The sequence below is a fragment of the Hakea prostrata genome, chromosome 9 (assembly GCF_041222555.1).
Source record: "Hakea prostrata isolate BN-2017 chromosome 9, UWA_Hpros_2, whole genome shotgun sequence".
Taxonomy (NCBI): domain Eukaryota; kingdom Viridiplantae; phylum Streptophyta; class Magnoliopsida; order Proteales; family Proteaceae; genus Hakea; species Hakea prostrata.
Genome location: NC_142608.1, coordinates 12620899 through 12639543, shown reverse-complemented (window position 1 = coordinate 12639543; position 18645 = coordinate 12620899). Strand labels below are relative to the sequence as shown.

Below are 18645 nucleotides of genomic sequence, written 5' to 3'. Positions count from 1 at the left end.
TACTATCTTTCAAAGACAACGTGAACTTTACTAACTCCCCTTCCAGGTATAAAACAGAGTATCAATACTTTTCATGCTTCAAGACATTTAGGGAAATCTTCAAATCACGTAGACTATAACTGAAGTAGCTTACATAAGATGAACTTAGAAGCTGAATTTAAGGCTCTCATGGTTGGATTACATCATGTTTACATGGAATGGGGATCCAAAAGCTATGGGTGAAGTGCCATTCAGATGCAGTGGTTGAGTAGATCACCAACAATCATAATTTTAAATTCAAAACAACAATAAAAGCATCCATTGATACCCAAATTAATAACCCATACCTGTGCAAGATAACCTCCAACAGCTGGACCAATAATCAATCCAATGCCTCTTGATGTACTAACCTGAAATCAAATGCATGCTGAGCTAAATTATATTCTTCTCCGTAAATGAATACATACCTAATACAGAAACTAAACTCTAAAAATAAAAAATATTTCAAATAGACAATCACTGTTTAATCCAAGTTCATTCAGCCATTAAACCCACAAAGAGAATTACAAGAACACGCCTTAAACCTAACATACATTCTCTATTTTTCTTATACAAAATTCAGTTTTAACTAAAAACCATTCTAATAGCAGAGCATGAAAAGGGTGATTTTCCATAATTTTAAATTTTCTTTTAGCGTCTGAAAGAATAAATAGCAGTGGCAATATAAATCAGAATACCTGAAGAAACCAGCAAAACCAAGGCAGCTACTGCACCATCAGCATATTCACAAGACAGCAAACCCAACCTGATCTCAATCGCATTCACCATTGATAACACCAAGAACACACAACCCATCACAGAAACAGATGAGGACGATGGAACGAGATAGAGGGACAAACGTTCAGAAACGAGTCGGGAAATCAGGGTAGAAGACAAATCGACACATACCTTATTCAGAGCTTCTTCTTCTGAAACAAAAGTAGAAGATGAAATCAGATAGGAGCATTATTCATCTTCCACTGGTTCTTCACTGGTTCTTAACGAGCAGGGATTTCAACAGGTTGGTGTTCTTCGTTTTGTCTCCATCAAATGGGAGAAGACGAAATCAAGGTTCCCTTCAAATATATTCAAGAAAGAGTTGGAAGATTAAGTAGAAGACGAATCAAACCAGCATATCTTCTTTAGAGCTTCTTCTTCCCCAGAGCATTTCTTCTGAAATCAGGATACGCAGAGCATTTCTTCTGAAATCAGGATACGCGCCCCCATTTCGTTTTGCTTTTTTCAAACAATTTTGAAATTAGTCTCGGTTCGTCTGGTCAAGAAGCTCCGGTTCGGTTTGTTGAGGGCAACCCAAACGGTTTCCTCTCTCAACCCATCTAATTCCAATCAACGTCCAGTATTCATTTGGCGCGATCGGATGGTCCGCTGAACCGTCCTGCGCATTTAAGACGCTGGACTGAAGCAAAATTGCAAAATCGCCACTACCATCTTGTGGGCCCCGCTCTTTCTAGGCTGGCGCCTGGTGGTGTGTGCATGCGCTGCAATATCCTTATCGCCCAATTCGTTTTATCGGATCGGGCAATCGATCGCTGTTGCCAACGTCTCTGTTCTTTCTTTCTTTACAGTAGGGCTCCTGCTTCCGCTCCAGAGGAACACCAATTAGTCCTTGGCTCTTATACATTGTAAAATTCGAGCGTTTTAAGTTTTTCTTCTCACCTTCCGGTTAAAAAACTCTCCGCTTTAGCGCCAACACTATGTCGGTTTTCTCTCCTTTCTTATCGGTATCAAGAACTTCAACTTCACCTCTACATATTGTTGCTCCAAAAACCCAATTGTTGCTTTTGAGATCCCAACTTCGGTTCAATTCCAAATTGTTATCTTCGTCTTCCAGTCTATGCTTTACTACCTTCAGGAAGTCAAAATCGCCGGTCCAATTCCTACGTCGTCTGGATTATGACTACTCTCGTTACAACCGGATCCAGTCCCTCTTCACAGGGATTGTTGAAGAGTTGGGTGAAATCAAGCAACTGGGTTTCGTGGAGAACGGTGGATTCGAGATGAAGATTGCAGCAAAAACAGTTATTGAGGACGTCAAGCTTGGTGATAGCATTGCTGTCAACGGAACTTGCCTCACTGTGACGGAATTCAATAAGAATGCCTCACACTTCTCGGTAGGCCTTGCACCAGAGACCCTGAGAAAGACTTCCTTGATTGAGCTCACCACTGGGTCGCTTGTCAATTTGGAGAGAGCCCTTCAGCCATCAACAAGAATGGGTGGGCATTTCGTTCAGGGTCATGTTGATAACACAGGAGAGATTGTCTCCATGGAGCCTGAAGGGGACTCGTTGTGGGTGAAGGTGAAGACGACTCCGGAATTGCTCAAGTACATTGTTCCCAAAGGGTATATAACTGTGGATGGTACTAGCTTGACGGTAGTATCTGTTTTTGATGAGGAACAATGCTTTAATTTCATGTTGGTTGCTTACACTCAGCAGAACGTAGTTATTCCTTTGAAGAAAGTTGGGCAGAAGGTGAACCTGGAGGTGGATATACTTGGGAAGTACGTAGAAAGACTTCTCAAAAGTAGTTCATGATAACTACCTTTAAAACCTTTTCTGGAAATTGAGAACTCCCTTCTGATTGTGTTTCTTGAAATAATGTACAATTTGATGTACAATTATAAGATTTACACTAAAATGTGGTATAATCTTTTGTTGATGACTGATTTGAGTAGGTTGGTCTGTGCATTTCTTGTTAACTTTGGCTTTTGTTTGGTTATGGTGGGAAGAGGGCGGTTTGCTTTTTGATAGCTTTAACCTGCATTATCATTGCCAGGTATTCTTCCCTATGTCTGTGCCGTATTAACACTTAACATTAGGGGTTTTCCCCCTCCTTAGTCTGTGGTGTAGCAATAGAGTCCAAATCTGCTGCTTTAGGCAATAATATTATGCCTTTTAATCTTGGGGAATTATGAGCTTTTCCATTTCAAATCAATAGTTGCACCAGTAACCAAGTTCAAGGATTTTAAAATGATTTCAGCATCATATCCTATTCTTAAAAGTTAAAGTGTAGAGATGGAATGAGGAACAAGGCTTGAATAGTAGATTGAACAGCGTTTGAACCAGCTCCTCTGCTCCCCAGAGATGCTTCTGATGAAAAAATTAGATTCCATATCAGATGTGATAGGCTGTTGAACAGAGCCTTAATAATGCCGTCTATTTGATCAGACATTTCAATTTCACAGAAACATTTTGGCTGAAACGAAGCCCCAATGCTGTCGGATACTGAGTGGCTGATTAAAGCTAGAAAAGTTTAGAAGCATTGCCAGAGGGGTGTTTCTTGATCAGAATGAACTTTTAATTAGATACAATAGGGAGCTCATGTGACAGTAAGGGACCATCTGTAAGTTTTGAGGTTGCTGGAAGCAGTTCACTCGCCTCCTTTGCTATTTTCTCTTGAATGTTTTCCCCTAGTTTGCTTTGATGGTAATGCCGGTGATTGTGCTAGGAACTGTAGTCTCCGAAGTCCCTGGAGCCATGGAGTTATGCTAGCTGAGCACCAATGAAGAGGAGAGGTGAGTTGAAGTAATAGGGTTGCATAGTTCAATGATCAATGAAAAACCAACAGTGAACCAAAAAGAACAGGTATGGCGATTATTTCATAAACTGGGTACATATGGATATTGTTGATTAGATTTGGAGGCACCTTTTTTCATTTGAGATCCAGGATTTTCATAATAAACAAATTTTATTTTTCATGCTTATTTGATACTTAAATATTAACAAGTATCTCTAATAAGCTAAAATCCATTCAGATGGATATCACCCAAAATTTGGCCAGTAACAAAAGACCATGACAATCATATTGCATTGACTGAGAGCTTTGGCAACTATAATGCTCCTGTTGAAATCTTTAGCTCTCCCAATTTGATACCAAACCGATGTGCATTCAAGGAGTAGAATTGTTCATAGATAAAACTTGAACTAACTGGCAACCACCAGTTAGCTCTTCATAACATATTTTAAGACTTTTGGGGGACTTTCTAGATGTTATTGGCTCTCTACTAAAAACAGCTAGAATGACTGATACAACAGTTAAATGCCAACCTTCACTGAAGGTACTCATATATTCATACCTAGAACTTAGCAAATACAGTTACAATTTTGGAAATCAAAACATCATGAACACACCTAGGTATAAGCATATGCCCAACTTTATTAAAACCATCAATAAAAGCATTGGTGAAACAACAGAAATAATCATGATACAATGGAGATATATATGCTACATAGGGCAGATAACAACCGATGAATTGAGGAACTGCAGAAAAGAACTTGAAGAGTACAGAAACAAATACAAATTAAGATGCCAGAATATGCGTATGCAGGTGAATATTATGACTGCATGTCTTCTTACGTCTGGGGATCTACTACAACGAAGTGCAGGGAAGAGTCCACAAGAAGGATATTGATGATAAGTAGGCACTTCATGGCCGTTATGGAGAAATTCCTTTATAAAGGAGATACATTACTGCTGTGTATATTAAATTGAGAAGCAGTGATATGTAACACATCTTCCGAAAGTGGAATAGGTCTTAGAAGATCCTTCACTAAGGAAATTAGCAGGTAGTTTTCAACTTCTGCTTCCTTTATAAAGGAGATACGTTACTGACTCGTATATTAAAATTGAGATCCAGTGATATAACACACGGTCTTCCAAAAGTGGAATAGGTTTTAGAAGATCCTTCACTAAGGAAATAAGTAGAGATTTATCAACTTTCTGCTTTCATCAATTATCAAGTGAATGAGCTCTGTCCCTTATAGAACACATGTTGATCAGTATACTCATCCATTAGGACCAACTACCAATGGGGGATCAGTGAGTGAGATGAGTAACAAACAAACCCAGTTCCTGTTGTTTTACAAGTCAAAAGAGCTATATGAGCTCAATCAGAAAGCAATATCAACTAAAAGTCATTGATAATTTTGTGTGAATAAACACAGAGCTCTGTTCTATACTTAGATCTCAAGATGTTCTAGCTAAACTTGACAAACCTTACTAACATAATAATGGAATTGGAGCTGATTCTCTCCTGTATTTGATATTTCACAATAACAAATATAAGCAATTTACATAGTTCTCTTGGGGGGGGAGAGAGAAAAGGAAGGGGGGGGGGGGGCAGCAGTCAATTAAGAGGGCGACTGGAAAGAGGAGGCTAGCCTCCAGGTACTAACAATCACTCTATTCTTTGGAGAGTCAATGACTTGGGGGGTGGGGGAAAAGTATAATTCTAGAAGAAACATCAAAATAGATGGCATTCCAAATCAATGCTAACCAATACAGTTACCAACAACATGATATAATTGGAGACTTGGAGATTATTGCTGAAGAAGTACTCTCATTAGATGTGGAGCTAACTAGAAAAAGCTTTGGAGATGGGTGGATCTGATTATCAGTATCTTGAGGCCCAAATTCTTAAGAATTCTTGGAAATACAGACAATGATATTGGCTTTCTGTGATGCTGACATGTAAATGATATCCTAAGAGTCGTTTTATTCTAGGTGACTGATGGAATGCAGTTGGTAGTTGGGCGAGTCCACTGTGATGAGTATGTCATCCTGGAATGGATAAGCTTCATCATCAAGAAGGAAACAGCCCAGACCACTAGCTTAGGACCCCAAATGAGCACTTGCAGAACACTAATAAGGAAAGTGGAAACCTTAATCCAATTGATATCATTACAACTGAAGTGAACTAACTGATGCCATTCTCTTTGACGAAGAGAAATGTGATCAGGTATACATTTTACAACTGCTACATTGAAGTCTTTGATGCAAGGTGAGCTGATTGTGGCATGCCAAGGTGTAGTGCTGGTGGGTGTGGACACAGATCCGTTATAGCTTTTGCCAATGTTGGATAAGATTTTCTAAAGTGCAGGTGGTTTTTATCTGACTCTTCAAATGGGCTTCTCCCATACCTCTTAAGAGTACTGAAGAGCTGCTTCTGCACCACTCATGGACCCATCAAGATTCTTGAAGATCTTCACATATGACATGTCTATAGGCTCTCAGATCTTCAGCTACAAAATAGCTGCTTCCTTTTCTTGTTTGGCTCAATTTCAAACTCTGCTGCTTCAACATCCTTTCAATTTACTTTTGTATCATTATGATGCCAGTTCTGTCAACGTTCTCATCTTCTTCATTCTTCCCTTCCATTGTCATGTTTATCCTTTTCTCTATCCTTTCTAATCTCTATCTTGATTCCTATTATATATGGGTCTCGAGTCTCAACTCTCGAGGCAATAAAAATAAAAAAAAGATATAATTATTAGGCATGTTTGCATTGTTAGTGTAGCGTTTGCACATGTATTTTGACATATTATGTGACCTTAGCAACTGGTAAGGCTTTGCTAAGGTTGTATCAGAGGGTACAACACTCAATACATTTGAGTAGGGGTGTCAACATTGTGGGGCTGAAAAATACCTAGTCCAAACACAGCCCATTAGCAAAATAACAGTTTAGGACGTTTGGTGCGGTTTGAGTTCGGGCTTACTAATGGTTTGGGCTAATGGCTTAGACTTGGGTTGACTATCGGTTTGAGCTAATGGTTTAGATTCGGGCTGACTAGCGGTTTGGGCTAACAGTTTATGATGCGTAAGAAAAAAAACAATAGAACACCAAAATTTCATGCAAAACAAAATTATTATTGGTCAGTTTCCATTAAAAAAATTAAAAGTCATTCCACGTTATAGAAAACCCACCCACCCTAGAAATCAAGAACTTAGTATCTAGTAACATAGAGACTGATAGCTCATTTCTCAGGCTCCATTGAATGGTCCTCTAGAAACAAATCTGTAAATCAAAAACCCTTTTAAATTACATTTTGTGCTATGAAATTCGTCTTGATTGTCTTGAAATTGTGTTATTGTTTCGTGAGAATGTAGATTTTTTTCACACTTTCTATGAAATTCTTTTTTTATTTTTTTATATGCAAAGATAAGCATTTACTCAATTTAAACAAACTTAATATATTGGGCATTTATACTTAATATTTCTAATTGTCCCTTACAAATAGGAAAATGACTATTTGATCTTTGAATTCATGTTTAGTTTTTTTAATTGTCTATAACAACTACCTAGTGGTAATATGATGATTCAAATAGTATATAATTTAAAATTACAAAACGAGTTATAAGGGGGCGGTTCAATTTATGGTTGGTGCAGGCTCTACCACCTTCAACCCATGCACAATTCATTAAGGTTCCGTTCGAGCTATAATAGGTTGGTGTGATTCAATTTTAACGGTTCGAACTACAAAATGACACCCCCTACACTTGAGCACTTGAGGAGGGCATTGGATGGTGCATCATGTTTTAACGTGAAATGATAATAACGTGACTTTGATTTTAGCCACACGGAGATTCAAATGCGCTGCGCTGACGTTTTAGGTTTTTTTATTTTTATCAATATTTAAACAAATTATGTGGGAAGATTGGAGGAATTGAGATTTTATATACTACCTTTACATTTTCTCAACACATAATTAACAGACTGTTTGACATTGAAGAAAGAATCCCTTGGAAAAGAAAATAAATATTCATTATTGAATATTGATCAAATTACACCTGAAGTCATTGATGACCTTTTATTCTGCAATTTGCACGTTTTTCTGTTCGGACTAGCGGTTTGCGTAAAATGCAAGGAATGGTCAGTAAAATATTTCTTATTAGCACGAAAAAAGAAAATGTCGAAAAGAATCATTTGAACTAACGGCCTAGATCGGATATCTAACAATCCCCTGTTGTCAACTTGTCATATTGCATTTCTCACAAAGTCCAAAATAACAGTTGGAAATTACTGTTTTATCCTCACCATCTTCTACTTATCTACCCTTCTCTTGGATCTCTCACGACTTCGTGTGGTGGTAGTTCAGAGTGAGGGAGTGGACAAGTTAGAGCACGTTATCTTAACCTTTTTGTCTTTTTGTGGTGGCTCACCTTACCTTCTGAATGTATGGTGGAGAGATGCACAACAACGGACCCATCTAGAAAAAGAGTTAATAAAACAAAAAACAACGCCCAAAAGGAGGGGGGGGGGGGGGGGGGGGGGAGGGGGAACTGATTGATGAATCTTTCATGTGGACGGTTAGAAAAACTCTGTAGGATTAGGAGTCGGATAAATGTTGCAGTGAAGGATTCACAGTGCAATGTGCTCTTTCATTTGAATTTGAAACTTTGCAATAATTAGGCCGAAGAGTGCTTCACTAATAAGTGTTTGTCATTGACAACTGAGCAATCTTGTGATGTTGAAATTTTTAGTCATTGTTTGAACTTTTTGTTAGAACCAAGAGAACTTTTTGTTAGAACCAAGAGACCAGAGGCACAGTACAGACAGACCAATTACAGAATCAAGAAGAAACAAATATATAAAATATTCTTTATATCAGAATCACTTACCCGAATGTAGTAGAATGAACGAAAGGAAAACAACGAACCACAGGGTAGTTGAGGGACGAACGACCGAACCACAGGGGAGTAGGAACACCCAAGGAGAACCCCCAGCCGGGGACCCGACGCACCCCAAGATACAACAACCAACCAAGCAGACCAACAGTCTACCAAAGGAGATCCGAAGGTAATACACAGACCGAATAAAGAAAACAAAAGAAGGAACAACACTAGATTCGAAATCCACCAAAAACGCACTAGACGAAACGCACCAAAAACGGAATGCCCTGTCGAGCTAACCCTATTACACTCGATGGACACCTCAGGGCCGCAATGACGTAAGGTCATCCAGAGAGTTGTGAATGACATCACCCTCTCACCGCAAAACCCAAAGCCGGTTTAGATCCAGACCCGCCAGATCCATGACCCAAGTCCCAAGCCCAAGTCCCACATAGACAACAAAATAATAAATAAGGTGCCTCATCAGTTAGACTAGGGTCTACGGACCACACCCAACCACGCCCGACTGGTCCACGGCATACGAGACCACACATAGTCCTACCAGAACACCCCACAGGAGCTAAACGATTAATAATCATATAACATTACTCCACCGATGTGGGACTAAACGCATATGGTAACTAAATCACCAAAACATCCGAAGAGCCTATAAAACAAGAGCCTAAAACAAAACAGGAGATAGAGTTAATGATTGAAACATCAAATAGAAAATATAGGGATAATTCTGCCCCCATACTGAAACTAATAAAGTCGCACAAAATACGGCCCCCCCAAACGGGTAAGTAGCCGTTAAGGAAAGTAATGCCACGTCCCATAAAATTAAGAAATCAAAAGACGAACTACCCCAATAAAAACCAGATTAAATGTCAAACCTAACTCAAGAATTAAAAAATATGGTCCACCCACAAACATATTGAATAAAGAAACAAAATCAAGAGGTTCCACCCCCCACAAGAGGGAAGGAAACCACAAATTTTTGGGGGGGGGGACGGGCTAAGGAAACGAAACAACACCTCCCAGGAATTAGACAACCCACAACCCACCACAAACCACAAAATCCCGAGAAGGAAAACAAGAGGTGATACGCCAAATGAGTAATCACCCCCCGTCTATTTAATTATCAATATTATTCTTTATTTGGTGATTTTTTTAGAGTAAAAAGATATAATATCCACAATAATAAGGGGCGAACGACAAAAGGGGAAAAGAAAGAGATAAGAAATGGATTTGGGATTTTAAAAATAGGAGACCACACACAAAACAAGGAACAACGAGGGGGCATAGTAATATAGACAAAGTAAAGGTGGATAGTAATTGCAAAAACGGGAACATTAGTAATAAAATCAAGCGGGGAAACACCACTAACCCCACAGGGCTATAACGATTAATAACATAGCTCCACCGAGTGGGACTAAACGATAGGTATCTAAATCACCTAATTACATCCGAAGAGTCCTTAGAAACAAGAGTCCTAAAACAAAACTAGGGAGATAGAGTTTTAATGATTTTGAAACTTATCTAAATAGTATATTATATTATATTATACATTTTTTGAAACAAAATCCAACACTTTTTTCGCTAGAATACTTTCTTTGAACCGTGCAATTATGTCATGTGAAATCTGTTGAGGTATTTGAGTCATACTCAACTTGTGTTAAGGTACTCAAGTTATACCCAACTTATTGTTGAGATATATGAGTCATACTCAACTTATGTTCTAATATGAGCCATCAGATTAGTTATGATTTAACGGTGTAATGAGCCTTTATAAGAGAGTCCAATTACCAATAGAATTCAGTATTTATTCTATAAATACTAGCTGAAAGCAGTGGTCTGGGTATTCCAAACTAGATATTCAGGATGTAATGCTTTAAGCAACCTCATGCTTAAACCCTAACCCTAACAATCTAAAACCGATACAAACGATATGACACCGGTACCGGAAAATCATGCCACGATTGTTCGGCCAAAAGATCACGGGAACTTCTTTTCCCTCCTGGTGGGCCCTGCCCTTGCTCTTTGGAGTTACGGTCATCTCCAACGTCCAAATCCACTGGTGTGGTTCTAAATGTCTACAAAAATTGTGAACCCGTTGAGTCCAAAATTAGTGATGGATTGTAAAGCTAGGTGGCCCCATCAAGACCATACACGTGTCAATGAGTAATTGAAGGAACCAAAAAAATCATACTCAACCTATGAGGTGATAGCTCATTAGCCCTGGCCTGGCATGACAGACAAGGTACCCTTAAGGGGAAAAAAATCAGATTTTTCAGATTCCCTGGAATTTTACCCATTTGCATTGGAATCCAGATCATCACCCCGTCAGTGAGCTCCACGACGGCTTTACCATCACAAATTCAGTGGGACCTACAGGTAAAAATAATAAAATTAAAATTTAAAAAAAAAAAATCCTATCACCCAATCCTTAGGTCCCTGTATTTATGGTGATAAAACCATTGCAGGAACACAAAGTTCTACCCCGATGGGTAGCTGATCCGGATTCTTTGCATTGCCAGTCAGACACGCTCAACTTGGAGTTCAGTAGGGATAGTATGGTAATTACACTTGAGAAAGCTTAGAAGTTAGGAAAACAGTTGCCGCGTAATTGCTAAAGCATTCGAACTTTAACAGGAATCCTTTCACTATATATACAAGAAACGCTCCGCTACCATCACAATTTTCCTGAGGTAAAAAAACAGAGAGAGAGAGAGCGCAGAGCTTTGAATCTTCGAAAATGAAGAAATCGGGAGTGTTCGTTGCATCCATGGCTGCAGTCTCGGCTTCTGCAATTTCTACTTCTTCTCCTAATTCTCCCGAGATCTTTTACAGTTCCAAGATCCAGCCATGTCGTGAGGTAGATATGTCGTTCCTTCTATTGATTGATGTTGATTTTGGTAGTTTTCTGTTTTCTTTTCTAGTCTTGAATTGATTACAGATTTCACAGATCCAATCGCTTCTGAACTTTTCTTCACTTCAGGTTTCAGAACTAAAGTTGTTTCGTTTTTGATTGAAGCAGGAAGGTGTGTCAAGCAAAGGAGGAAGCAGTTCTTCATCGCAGGGGCAAGGATCTTCCTCGACTGAGAAATTTGCGCCGAGGTTCGATGGTTTAAGATTTATTGAAACACTGGTTACAGCTCACAGATAAACAGAGTTCCATCATCTCAGTCGATATTTCAAAGAATTGAAAGTGGTGTGGCATGATCTGTGATTATTAATCTTTTTTTTTTACCTTTTTCTTACTTTTTGATTAGAAAAAAGGAAAAGAAGAACGCAGAGTGGAAAATCTATCTTCCTGAAAGGAAAAAGATTTGATTTACGGGGAAGATATTTGGGAATGGAATGTAAATGTAATTTAGGTTCAATGTTCCAGAAGTGTAATTTAGTTTAACATTTATATCAAAATGACTAGAAAAGTTCCGAATTTAGTCTTTGTATTCTGTCTTCTTCGAAACTGATCACCAGATTTTTCTGTACAGAAACAGAAAACTTGCGGGTGAGGACGGTCGGTTACTGAGAGTTGTCCTCTAACTTTGCCCGCCTTTCAAACAAAAGCATCCACAACTGCAGTGAGAAAAGAACAGGTTCTTTCAGGCCTATAAACACAATATAGTTACATGAATTGACGTTATCAATTATAAATTCTTCTCATTACTTTGGAATTCCCACCTGAAATTCAACAAAAGCCAACGTGAAAGAAGCATTGATGGGGGGAATTTGCTTGGTAGATGATTGGGTGTCTTTATTCTTCTCACTTGGGATTCTTGTGGTATTTTTTTTAGGGTTTTTAATGAAAAGTAGCTAGCCATTCAATTCATGATCCGTAGAAAAGGTATCTTTTTGTTAAAGTAATAATGAGGTTTTCAATATTCAAAGCCAGTATGAGCTCAGCATAAAATTAGGATTATTATAGGTATTCAATTACTAAAAGTTGGTTCAAAGGTAGATTATGTCATTTGATGTTGTTTTGCTGCCGCGTAATTAATGCGCATTACCTGTAATGGCAGAGATGGAGATCTCGATTGTTCATTTTTTTAAATGTTAAAAAACACATTTTTGCGAAACGGGTGGTCTTATATATAAATTTTGGTTGGAACCAAGATTTTGACCGTATATTGTGCAGTGCTGTGTATTAATTGTACATCAATAAAGCACGGCCCTTATGCCATATGCGTGCGAATTTGCTGAAGTGAAAAGTTATTCGTTATTGTGCTTATCTCGTTGAAAAATAGAAACATTTTGGTAGCAACGAAATGATTCTTTTGATTTCATATACACTTTTAGGGTTAAAGTTTGATATAAATTGAAATCTAGCATTCCAATCTTGAGTGCAAGAATAGAATTTTGAATTTTGACTCTATTGAAGTTAACACTTGGTTTGGTGACTATGATTGAATTTGCATGGTTAGTTTAGACAAGTCAGGAATAAATTGTATGATGGTTTTAATGCCCAGTATGTGCCTTTGATTTTCATGGGAAGGTTAATTTTTTTTTCCTCATTACTCCTTTAACCACTGCAATCAATATAGTATCTGTTTGGTATTAGTGTCAACAAGTGCAAAATTGACACGTTCTCACTAATTGTACTTTATTACTATTACTACTTTTCAATGTGTCTTTCTCTTTTCTCCTCCAAACAAGGAATCATAGATGCTTTCATGTGGAAAAGAGTGAGATTCTTTGGAGCACTAGCTTGGGTTCTCTTTTATATTTGAAGGGAATTTTTTAAGTTGTCTAAAAGTTGTGTGGGAAGGAACTTGTACGCTATACCTGTTTAGAATCTGATCGACTGGTTTGTTCATTGAACTTAAAGTTAGATTGTGCGCAAAACTAATGAATTAGAGTATTACAAAACAAATTAGTGCTTAAGGTCATGTTTGGTTAAACGACTCTGGAGATTTTAAATATCTAGAGATTTCAAATCTAGAGTTATAATTCATAAAATTAACTATTTGGTTAATTCAATTTGTAAAAATTTCATTATGAAAAACTGTTTGGTCGACGTGATTTTTGTGAATGCTCAAATGTTTAGTGTTTTTATAGTAGGAGTGAAATCTTTGGATTTTACTATATACCTATAGATTTTTATAGTAGGAGTGAAATCTTTGGATTTTACCATATACCCATAAATCTATAAATTCATATTTTTAATGTAAAAAAATGAATCTCTAGATTTCATAAATCCAGGATATGAATCTTGCATTCATGAATCTAGAGATTTGAAATATCTAAATTCATGAATTTGATAATTATACCCGTTTGGTTGTAAAAATCTCTAGATTCATGAAATCTAGAGATTCACCTTTTTACACTAAAAACGTGAATCTGTAGATTTAGGGCCCTGTTTGGTTATATGAATCCAGAGATTTCAAATATCTAAATTCATGAATCTGATAATTATACCCGTTTAGTTGTAAAAATCTCTAGATTCATGAAATCTAGAGATTCACCTTTTTACACTAAAAACGTGAATTTGTAGATTTAGGGCTTGTTTGGTTACATGAATCCAGAGATTTCAAATATCTAAATTCATGAATCTGATAATTATATCCGTTTGGTTGTAAAAATCTCTAGATTCATGAAATCTAGAGATTCACCTTTTTACACTAAAAACGTGAATCTGTAGATTTATGGGTAAGGGGTGAAATCCAGAGATTTCAAAAAAGCTATACATTTGCACATTCACAAAAATCATGTCGATCAAATAATTTTTTAGGATGAATCCACAGATTTGATTCCACAACCAAACATCTAATTTTATGAATTATAACTCCATAGATTTGAAATCTCTAGATATTTGAAATCTACAGACTCATGTAACCAAACAGGCCCTAAATGAATTAGGATTGAGCATTAGATGTGCATATCCTAGTCAGCAACGACGACTTCCGTTAGATTGTTCGTACAAGATATAGTAAAATGGTTGAAGAATGAGATATGACAAGATAGAAAGCAAGCACTGAATGCATGACCCAAAGCTTGGTGGATCTGCTGTTAGACGATGCAGTTGGTGTGCATGAGCCCTCTATCTCAATACATCCAACCTAAAATTGGTCTCACACCAAACTAGATCAAACCTCCAATTCAATGGCGTTTATTCTCCATTGATGACCAGACCAGTGGTTGGCATATTTTATCCCAATCGAAGGGGGAAAAAAAGTTACTAATCATCTGGTTTCCATATTTTTAGATAAACTGAAATAAGAAAAGAATATATGCATGCAGCTCTTCATGATCATGTTACATAAAAAAAAGTTTTTTAATGAATAAACAAAATAATAATTAATCATTTAATGAAAGTTCTAGTGGGTTCTAAAAAAATTTAATTTCTTAGAGAATCAAACAAGACAGCGGTTCAAACTTGAGTTATGTATTAGAGAAAGGGTGATTCTCATGACATCAGAAACTCCGCTAATGAGAAAGATATATTTATTCAATAAGATGTCTTTCACAAGAGAGTTGAACCGACTATTGCCGATCATATGTCATGAAATTCACGTTTCCATAATGAAAAAATCATTTCTTTTACATCAAATAAAAAAAGAAAACCTCCGCCGCCAATGGGAGAGATATTATTTTTGATCAACAGAGATATATATATTCATTATGAAAACATATAGTCTTATAGGGATCAATATAAAATAGTGAGTCAAAATAACATTATGTAAGATTTGCTCCTTTCCCTGCTCTTCATATTAGTACGAAAAAGAATTTCAGTGACATTGAGTTGAGAAAGAGCACCAATAAGAGGGTGGGAGACAGACAGGAGCTGAGCCAGGATTCAAAGTCGGGGGGGGGGGGTAATCATTACATAATTTATGCTATTAATATTTAAAAAGTCAATAATAATTCAAAATAGATCCTTAGAAAAACAAAAACGGGTGAAAAGCCACAAAGCGCCTCTCAAGTGTCAATATCATAGTAGAACTTGGCGATCTTTGAGGTCGCAAAAATCCTTAATGATTGATTCTGTACTAATTTTCTTTACAATTTCCCTTTCAATATATAAAATCATAGAATCTGTAAGAAAATCATCTTCCATCCTATTTCTCAGTTTAGTATTAATAATCCTCATGACAAGAAAATGCTCGTTCGAAGTTGCAGTAGAAATGGGGAGAGTAATCAAGAGTGTAATTAATCGATAAATAAGTGGATACGCCTCAGATCTTGTTGTCTTCACCAACCACTGACACAAACTATTGATGGTTGACATTTTCTGATAATCTAAACTTTTGACTACATCAATCTCATAGTGTCGCAGTTGTGCTTTCAAGCACTCTCTCTCATGCTCAGTAAAATCTTGGGGATAATATTTAGCCACAAGCTTGAAAATGTCATCAATTTGAAAATTCTCACAACCACTTCTAGGATCCAAACAAGAACTAAGAGTAAGTAACTCCATAGCATGCTCATTAAATCTACCATTCAGCTCATTCACCTGGCTATCAATTGTAGCATAAAATATATTTACTCGATAGTGTTGTTCAACTGTAAAATCATCTTGTTCATAGCGAGCTCGACCTTTCCTTCCAACAAACTGAACACACATGTTAGGGACAACAATGTTCTGCGTTTGACAAAAAACAATCACCTTAGCCAAAAAACCCTCCCATCTAACATCTCTCATTTCTTGGATAAGTTTTTTTGTAGAAGACACAAAATGAATAACATTTAAGATGTCTTCAAACTTCCGTTGCAAAGCTTGACAAAGCTCATCAGTGATGTCCATAATTTCTTTCATTAAATGCAGAATCAAAACAAAATCAAAGGAGATCAATGTATCATAGGCCGATTCTGCTTCAACTCTCTGTGATGAAGTAATCCCCTTATCAATCATGTTGATCAAAACTTCACATGTAGCACTATACATACTTATCAAACTTGAAATAGATTTCAAATGAGAACTCCAACGAGTATCTCCAGGCCGTTGTAAAGTTCCAATCTGATTAAGCTTGTTTCCAGTCTCAAGTTCATCAATGGAAATCAAGTAAGTAATTTCAGAAGCATGAACAACTTTTAACTCGTCATTTTGTTTACTAGATGCACTAACAAGATTAATAATAGACACCAATTTGGAGAAGAACTTTTCAACTAGGTCAACTCTTCTAGATGTTGCAACTAATGCTAATTCTAAACAATGAGCAAAACAATGGATATAATAGGCATATGGACAATCAATAACTATTAAGGCTTGTAACCCATTCCCCTCACCTTGCATATTACCATCGTATCCTTGACCTCGAATGTTGTGAATGTTAAGCCCATGATGAGAAAGAGTAGAAAAAATAGCAGTCTTTAAAGTCAAGGCCTTTGTATCTGAAACATGAACAAGATCAAAAAAGCGCTCTTGTACACATCCTCTTTTATCAACAAATCTTAAAACAATAGCCATCTGCTCTCTTTTAGATTCATCACGAGATTCATCAATTATTAGGCAGAACTTTGAATCACCGATCTCTTTGCAAATTTCTCTCTTCACTCTATTTGCTATAATATGTAAAATCTCATTTTGTATCTGAGGTGATGTAAATGATGCATTTTGAGGAGCGTTATCCAACACAACTGCTTCAACTTTATCATTGTAAGAAGCTATCAACTTTAAGAATTCAATAAAATTACCTCTATTGCTTGAATATTTGCTTTCGTCATGACCCCTAATAGCACAACCTTGAGACGCAAGCAATCTGATCACATCAATTGAAGCTTTCAAACATAACCGATTGTTTTCAATTTCTTGAGATGTATGCTTTTCAAGCATTAGATCATTGCGTTGATATTGCTTCATCAAGTTTGCACATTCATTTTGAGCAACTTTGTGACATGAGTTGATTTCTTTTCCCGTATGATTTATTAAAGCACAGTCTCTTCCACCGACTTTCTTCCAATTTTTAAATCCATCAAGAGTGAATGACCTTTGTCCCGAGTTTGCTCCAGGCTTATTGAAGAGAAAGCATAGCAAACAAAATACTGCATCTTTTGAAGGAGAATACTCTAACCAAGAAGGATGAACCTTGAACCACGAAGACTGAAAACGTCGAGGATGATTTGATGGTCCAGATCTCGGATACTCTTGAAGAATAGGTTGATATGGTCCAACTTTAATATAACAACGTCTAATTTCATCATGTTGATCAACCGGATAATCCCAAATTTGTTTCCTCAACCCGGGATCACGCTCAAAATAATTATTTTGCTCACTTTCAGGTATTGTAGATGATTTATGACGCTTTTCACTAGTTGATGTCTCAGAAATAGAGGTAGGGAGTGATGCATCAACTATGTCATTCTCAACATTCTTTCTTTTAAAGAAAGATTCAATGGTAGATTTCTTTCCCATGGTTAAGCAAACTCTTCTACTTCTAAGGACCGCACCACTCAGTTCTAAAGAAACAACAATAGTAGATCGTTCTCCTAAAGTCGCATCTGTATCCATTTAATTTGATTGATTGTTAAATTCGCAAACTCGAATAAATATTAAACTAAACAACTCAACTTTGTATTCCAATTACTACAAAATTTATTTAATTGTTAGCTAGTATATGATTCAAAATAGAACTCAACTAAAGAGAATAATAGTCATATTTTATCAATTAGTTCAATTACTTTACTTTAATAATTTTTTTAATAGAATAATTACTTCAATAGTTAATTCAATACCATATAAATATACAAATATACAATGTTAGAAAGAAAAAAAAACCTTAATTCTCAATAATTAAATTGAAACAACTTTCAATTAGGTAATTGTTTTCTAATAAGAATAAAAAATAAAAAAATAGAGAAAGAGAAGAAACAACAACAATACATAAAAACAAATAATAAAAGATAATTATAAAAAAAACAATGAAAAAAATACTAACGAAAAATCAATACAAAGAAAGGAAGAAAAAAAACAAGAAAAAACAAAGAGAAAAACCAAAGCTCATAATAACAAACAATACAACAACAAATTCAATACAACAACAAATTCAGAAGAATACAAATAAATTGAGAAAGAAAGAACAACAAAATAAAATAAAAATAAAAATTCAAATATGCTTTCTAGAGAGAAGACTAGAAAAATCATGATTGAGTGAGAAAGAGAGAGAATCGTGAGTTTCTACGACACCAAAAAAAAAAAAAAAAAAAGAGAGAGAGAGAGGAATAATTTGAGAAAAATTATAGTGAATACCTAATAAAAAAGAGATAAAAAAAATAGGG

General features: G+C 36.4%; 2 protein-coding genes and 1 long non-coding RNA gene across 5 annotated transcripts; 2 read left to right on the top strand and 1 right to left on the bottom strand.

Moving 5' to 3' along the window:
• The first annotated feature begins 1591 nt into the window (after nt 1–1591).
• Nucleotides 1592–3700, top strand: LOC149004697 (riboflavin synthase-like). Of its 3 annotated transcripts, none has more exons than XM_089135657.1 (2): nt 1592–2562; nt 3496–3700. In XM_089135657.1, the coding sequence occupies exons 1-2, from the start codon at nt 1734–1736 to the stop codon at nt 3528–3530; spliced, it is 864 nt and encodes a 287-aa protein (XP_088991783.1). In that variant the 5' UTR covers nt 1592–1733; the 3' UTR covers nt 3531–3700. The 3 variants fall into 3 exon arrangements, with proteins under 3 accessions (XP_088991783.1, XP_088991782.1, XP_088991784.1); XM_089135656.1 differs by having other exon boundaries at nt 3487–3700; XM_089135658.1 differs by lacking the exon at nt 3496–3700 and having other exon boundaries at nt 1593–3455.
• Nucleotides 3701–10942: 7242 nt separating this feature from the next.
• LOC149004696 (uncharacterized) lies at nt 10943–11638 on the top strand. The gene is made up of 2 exons (XR_016175713.1): nt 10943–11302; nt 11465–11638. It is a non-coding gene; the product is annotated as an uncharacterized LOC149004696 (long non-coding RNA).
• A 3723-nt stretch (nt 11639–15361) lies between these two features.
• LOC149004695 (uncharacterized) lies at nt 15362–17878 on the bottom strand. The gene has a single exon (XM_089135691.1). The coding sequence runs from the start codon at nt 17876–17878 to the stop codon at nt 15362–15364; it is 2517 nt and encodes an 838-aa protein (XP_088991817.1).
• Nucleotides 17879–18645: the final 767 nt, after the last annotated feature.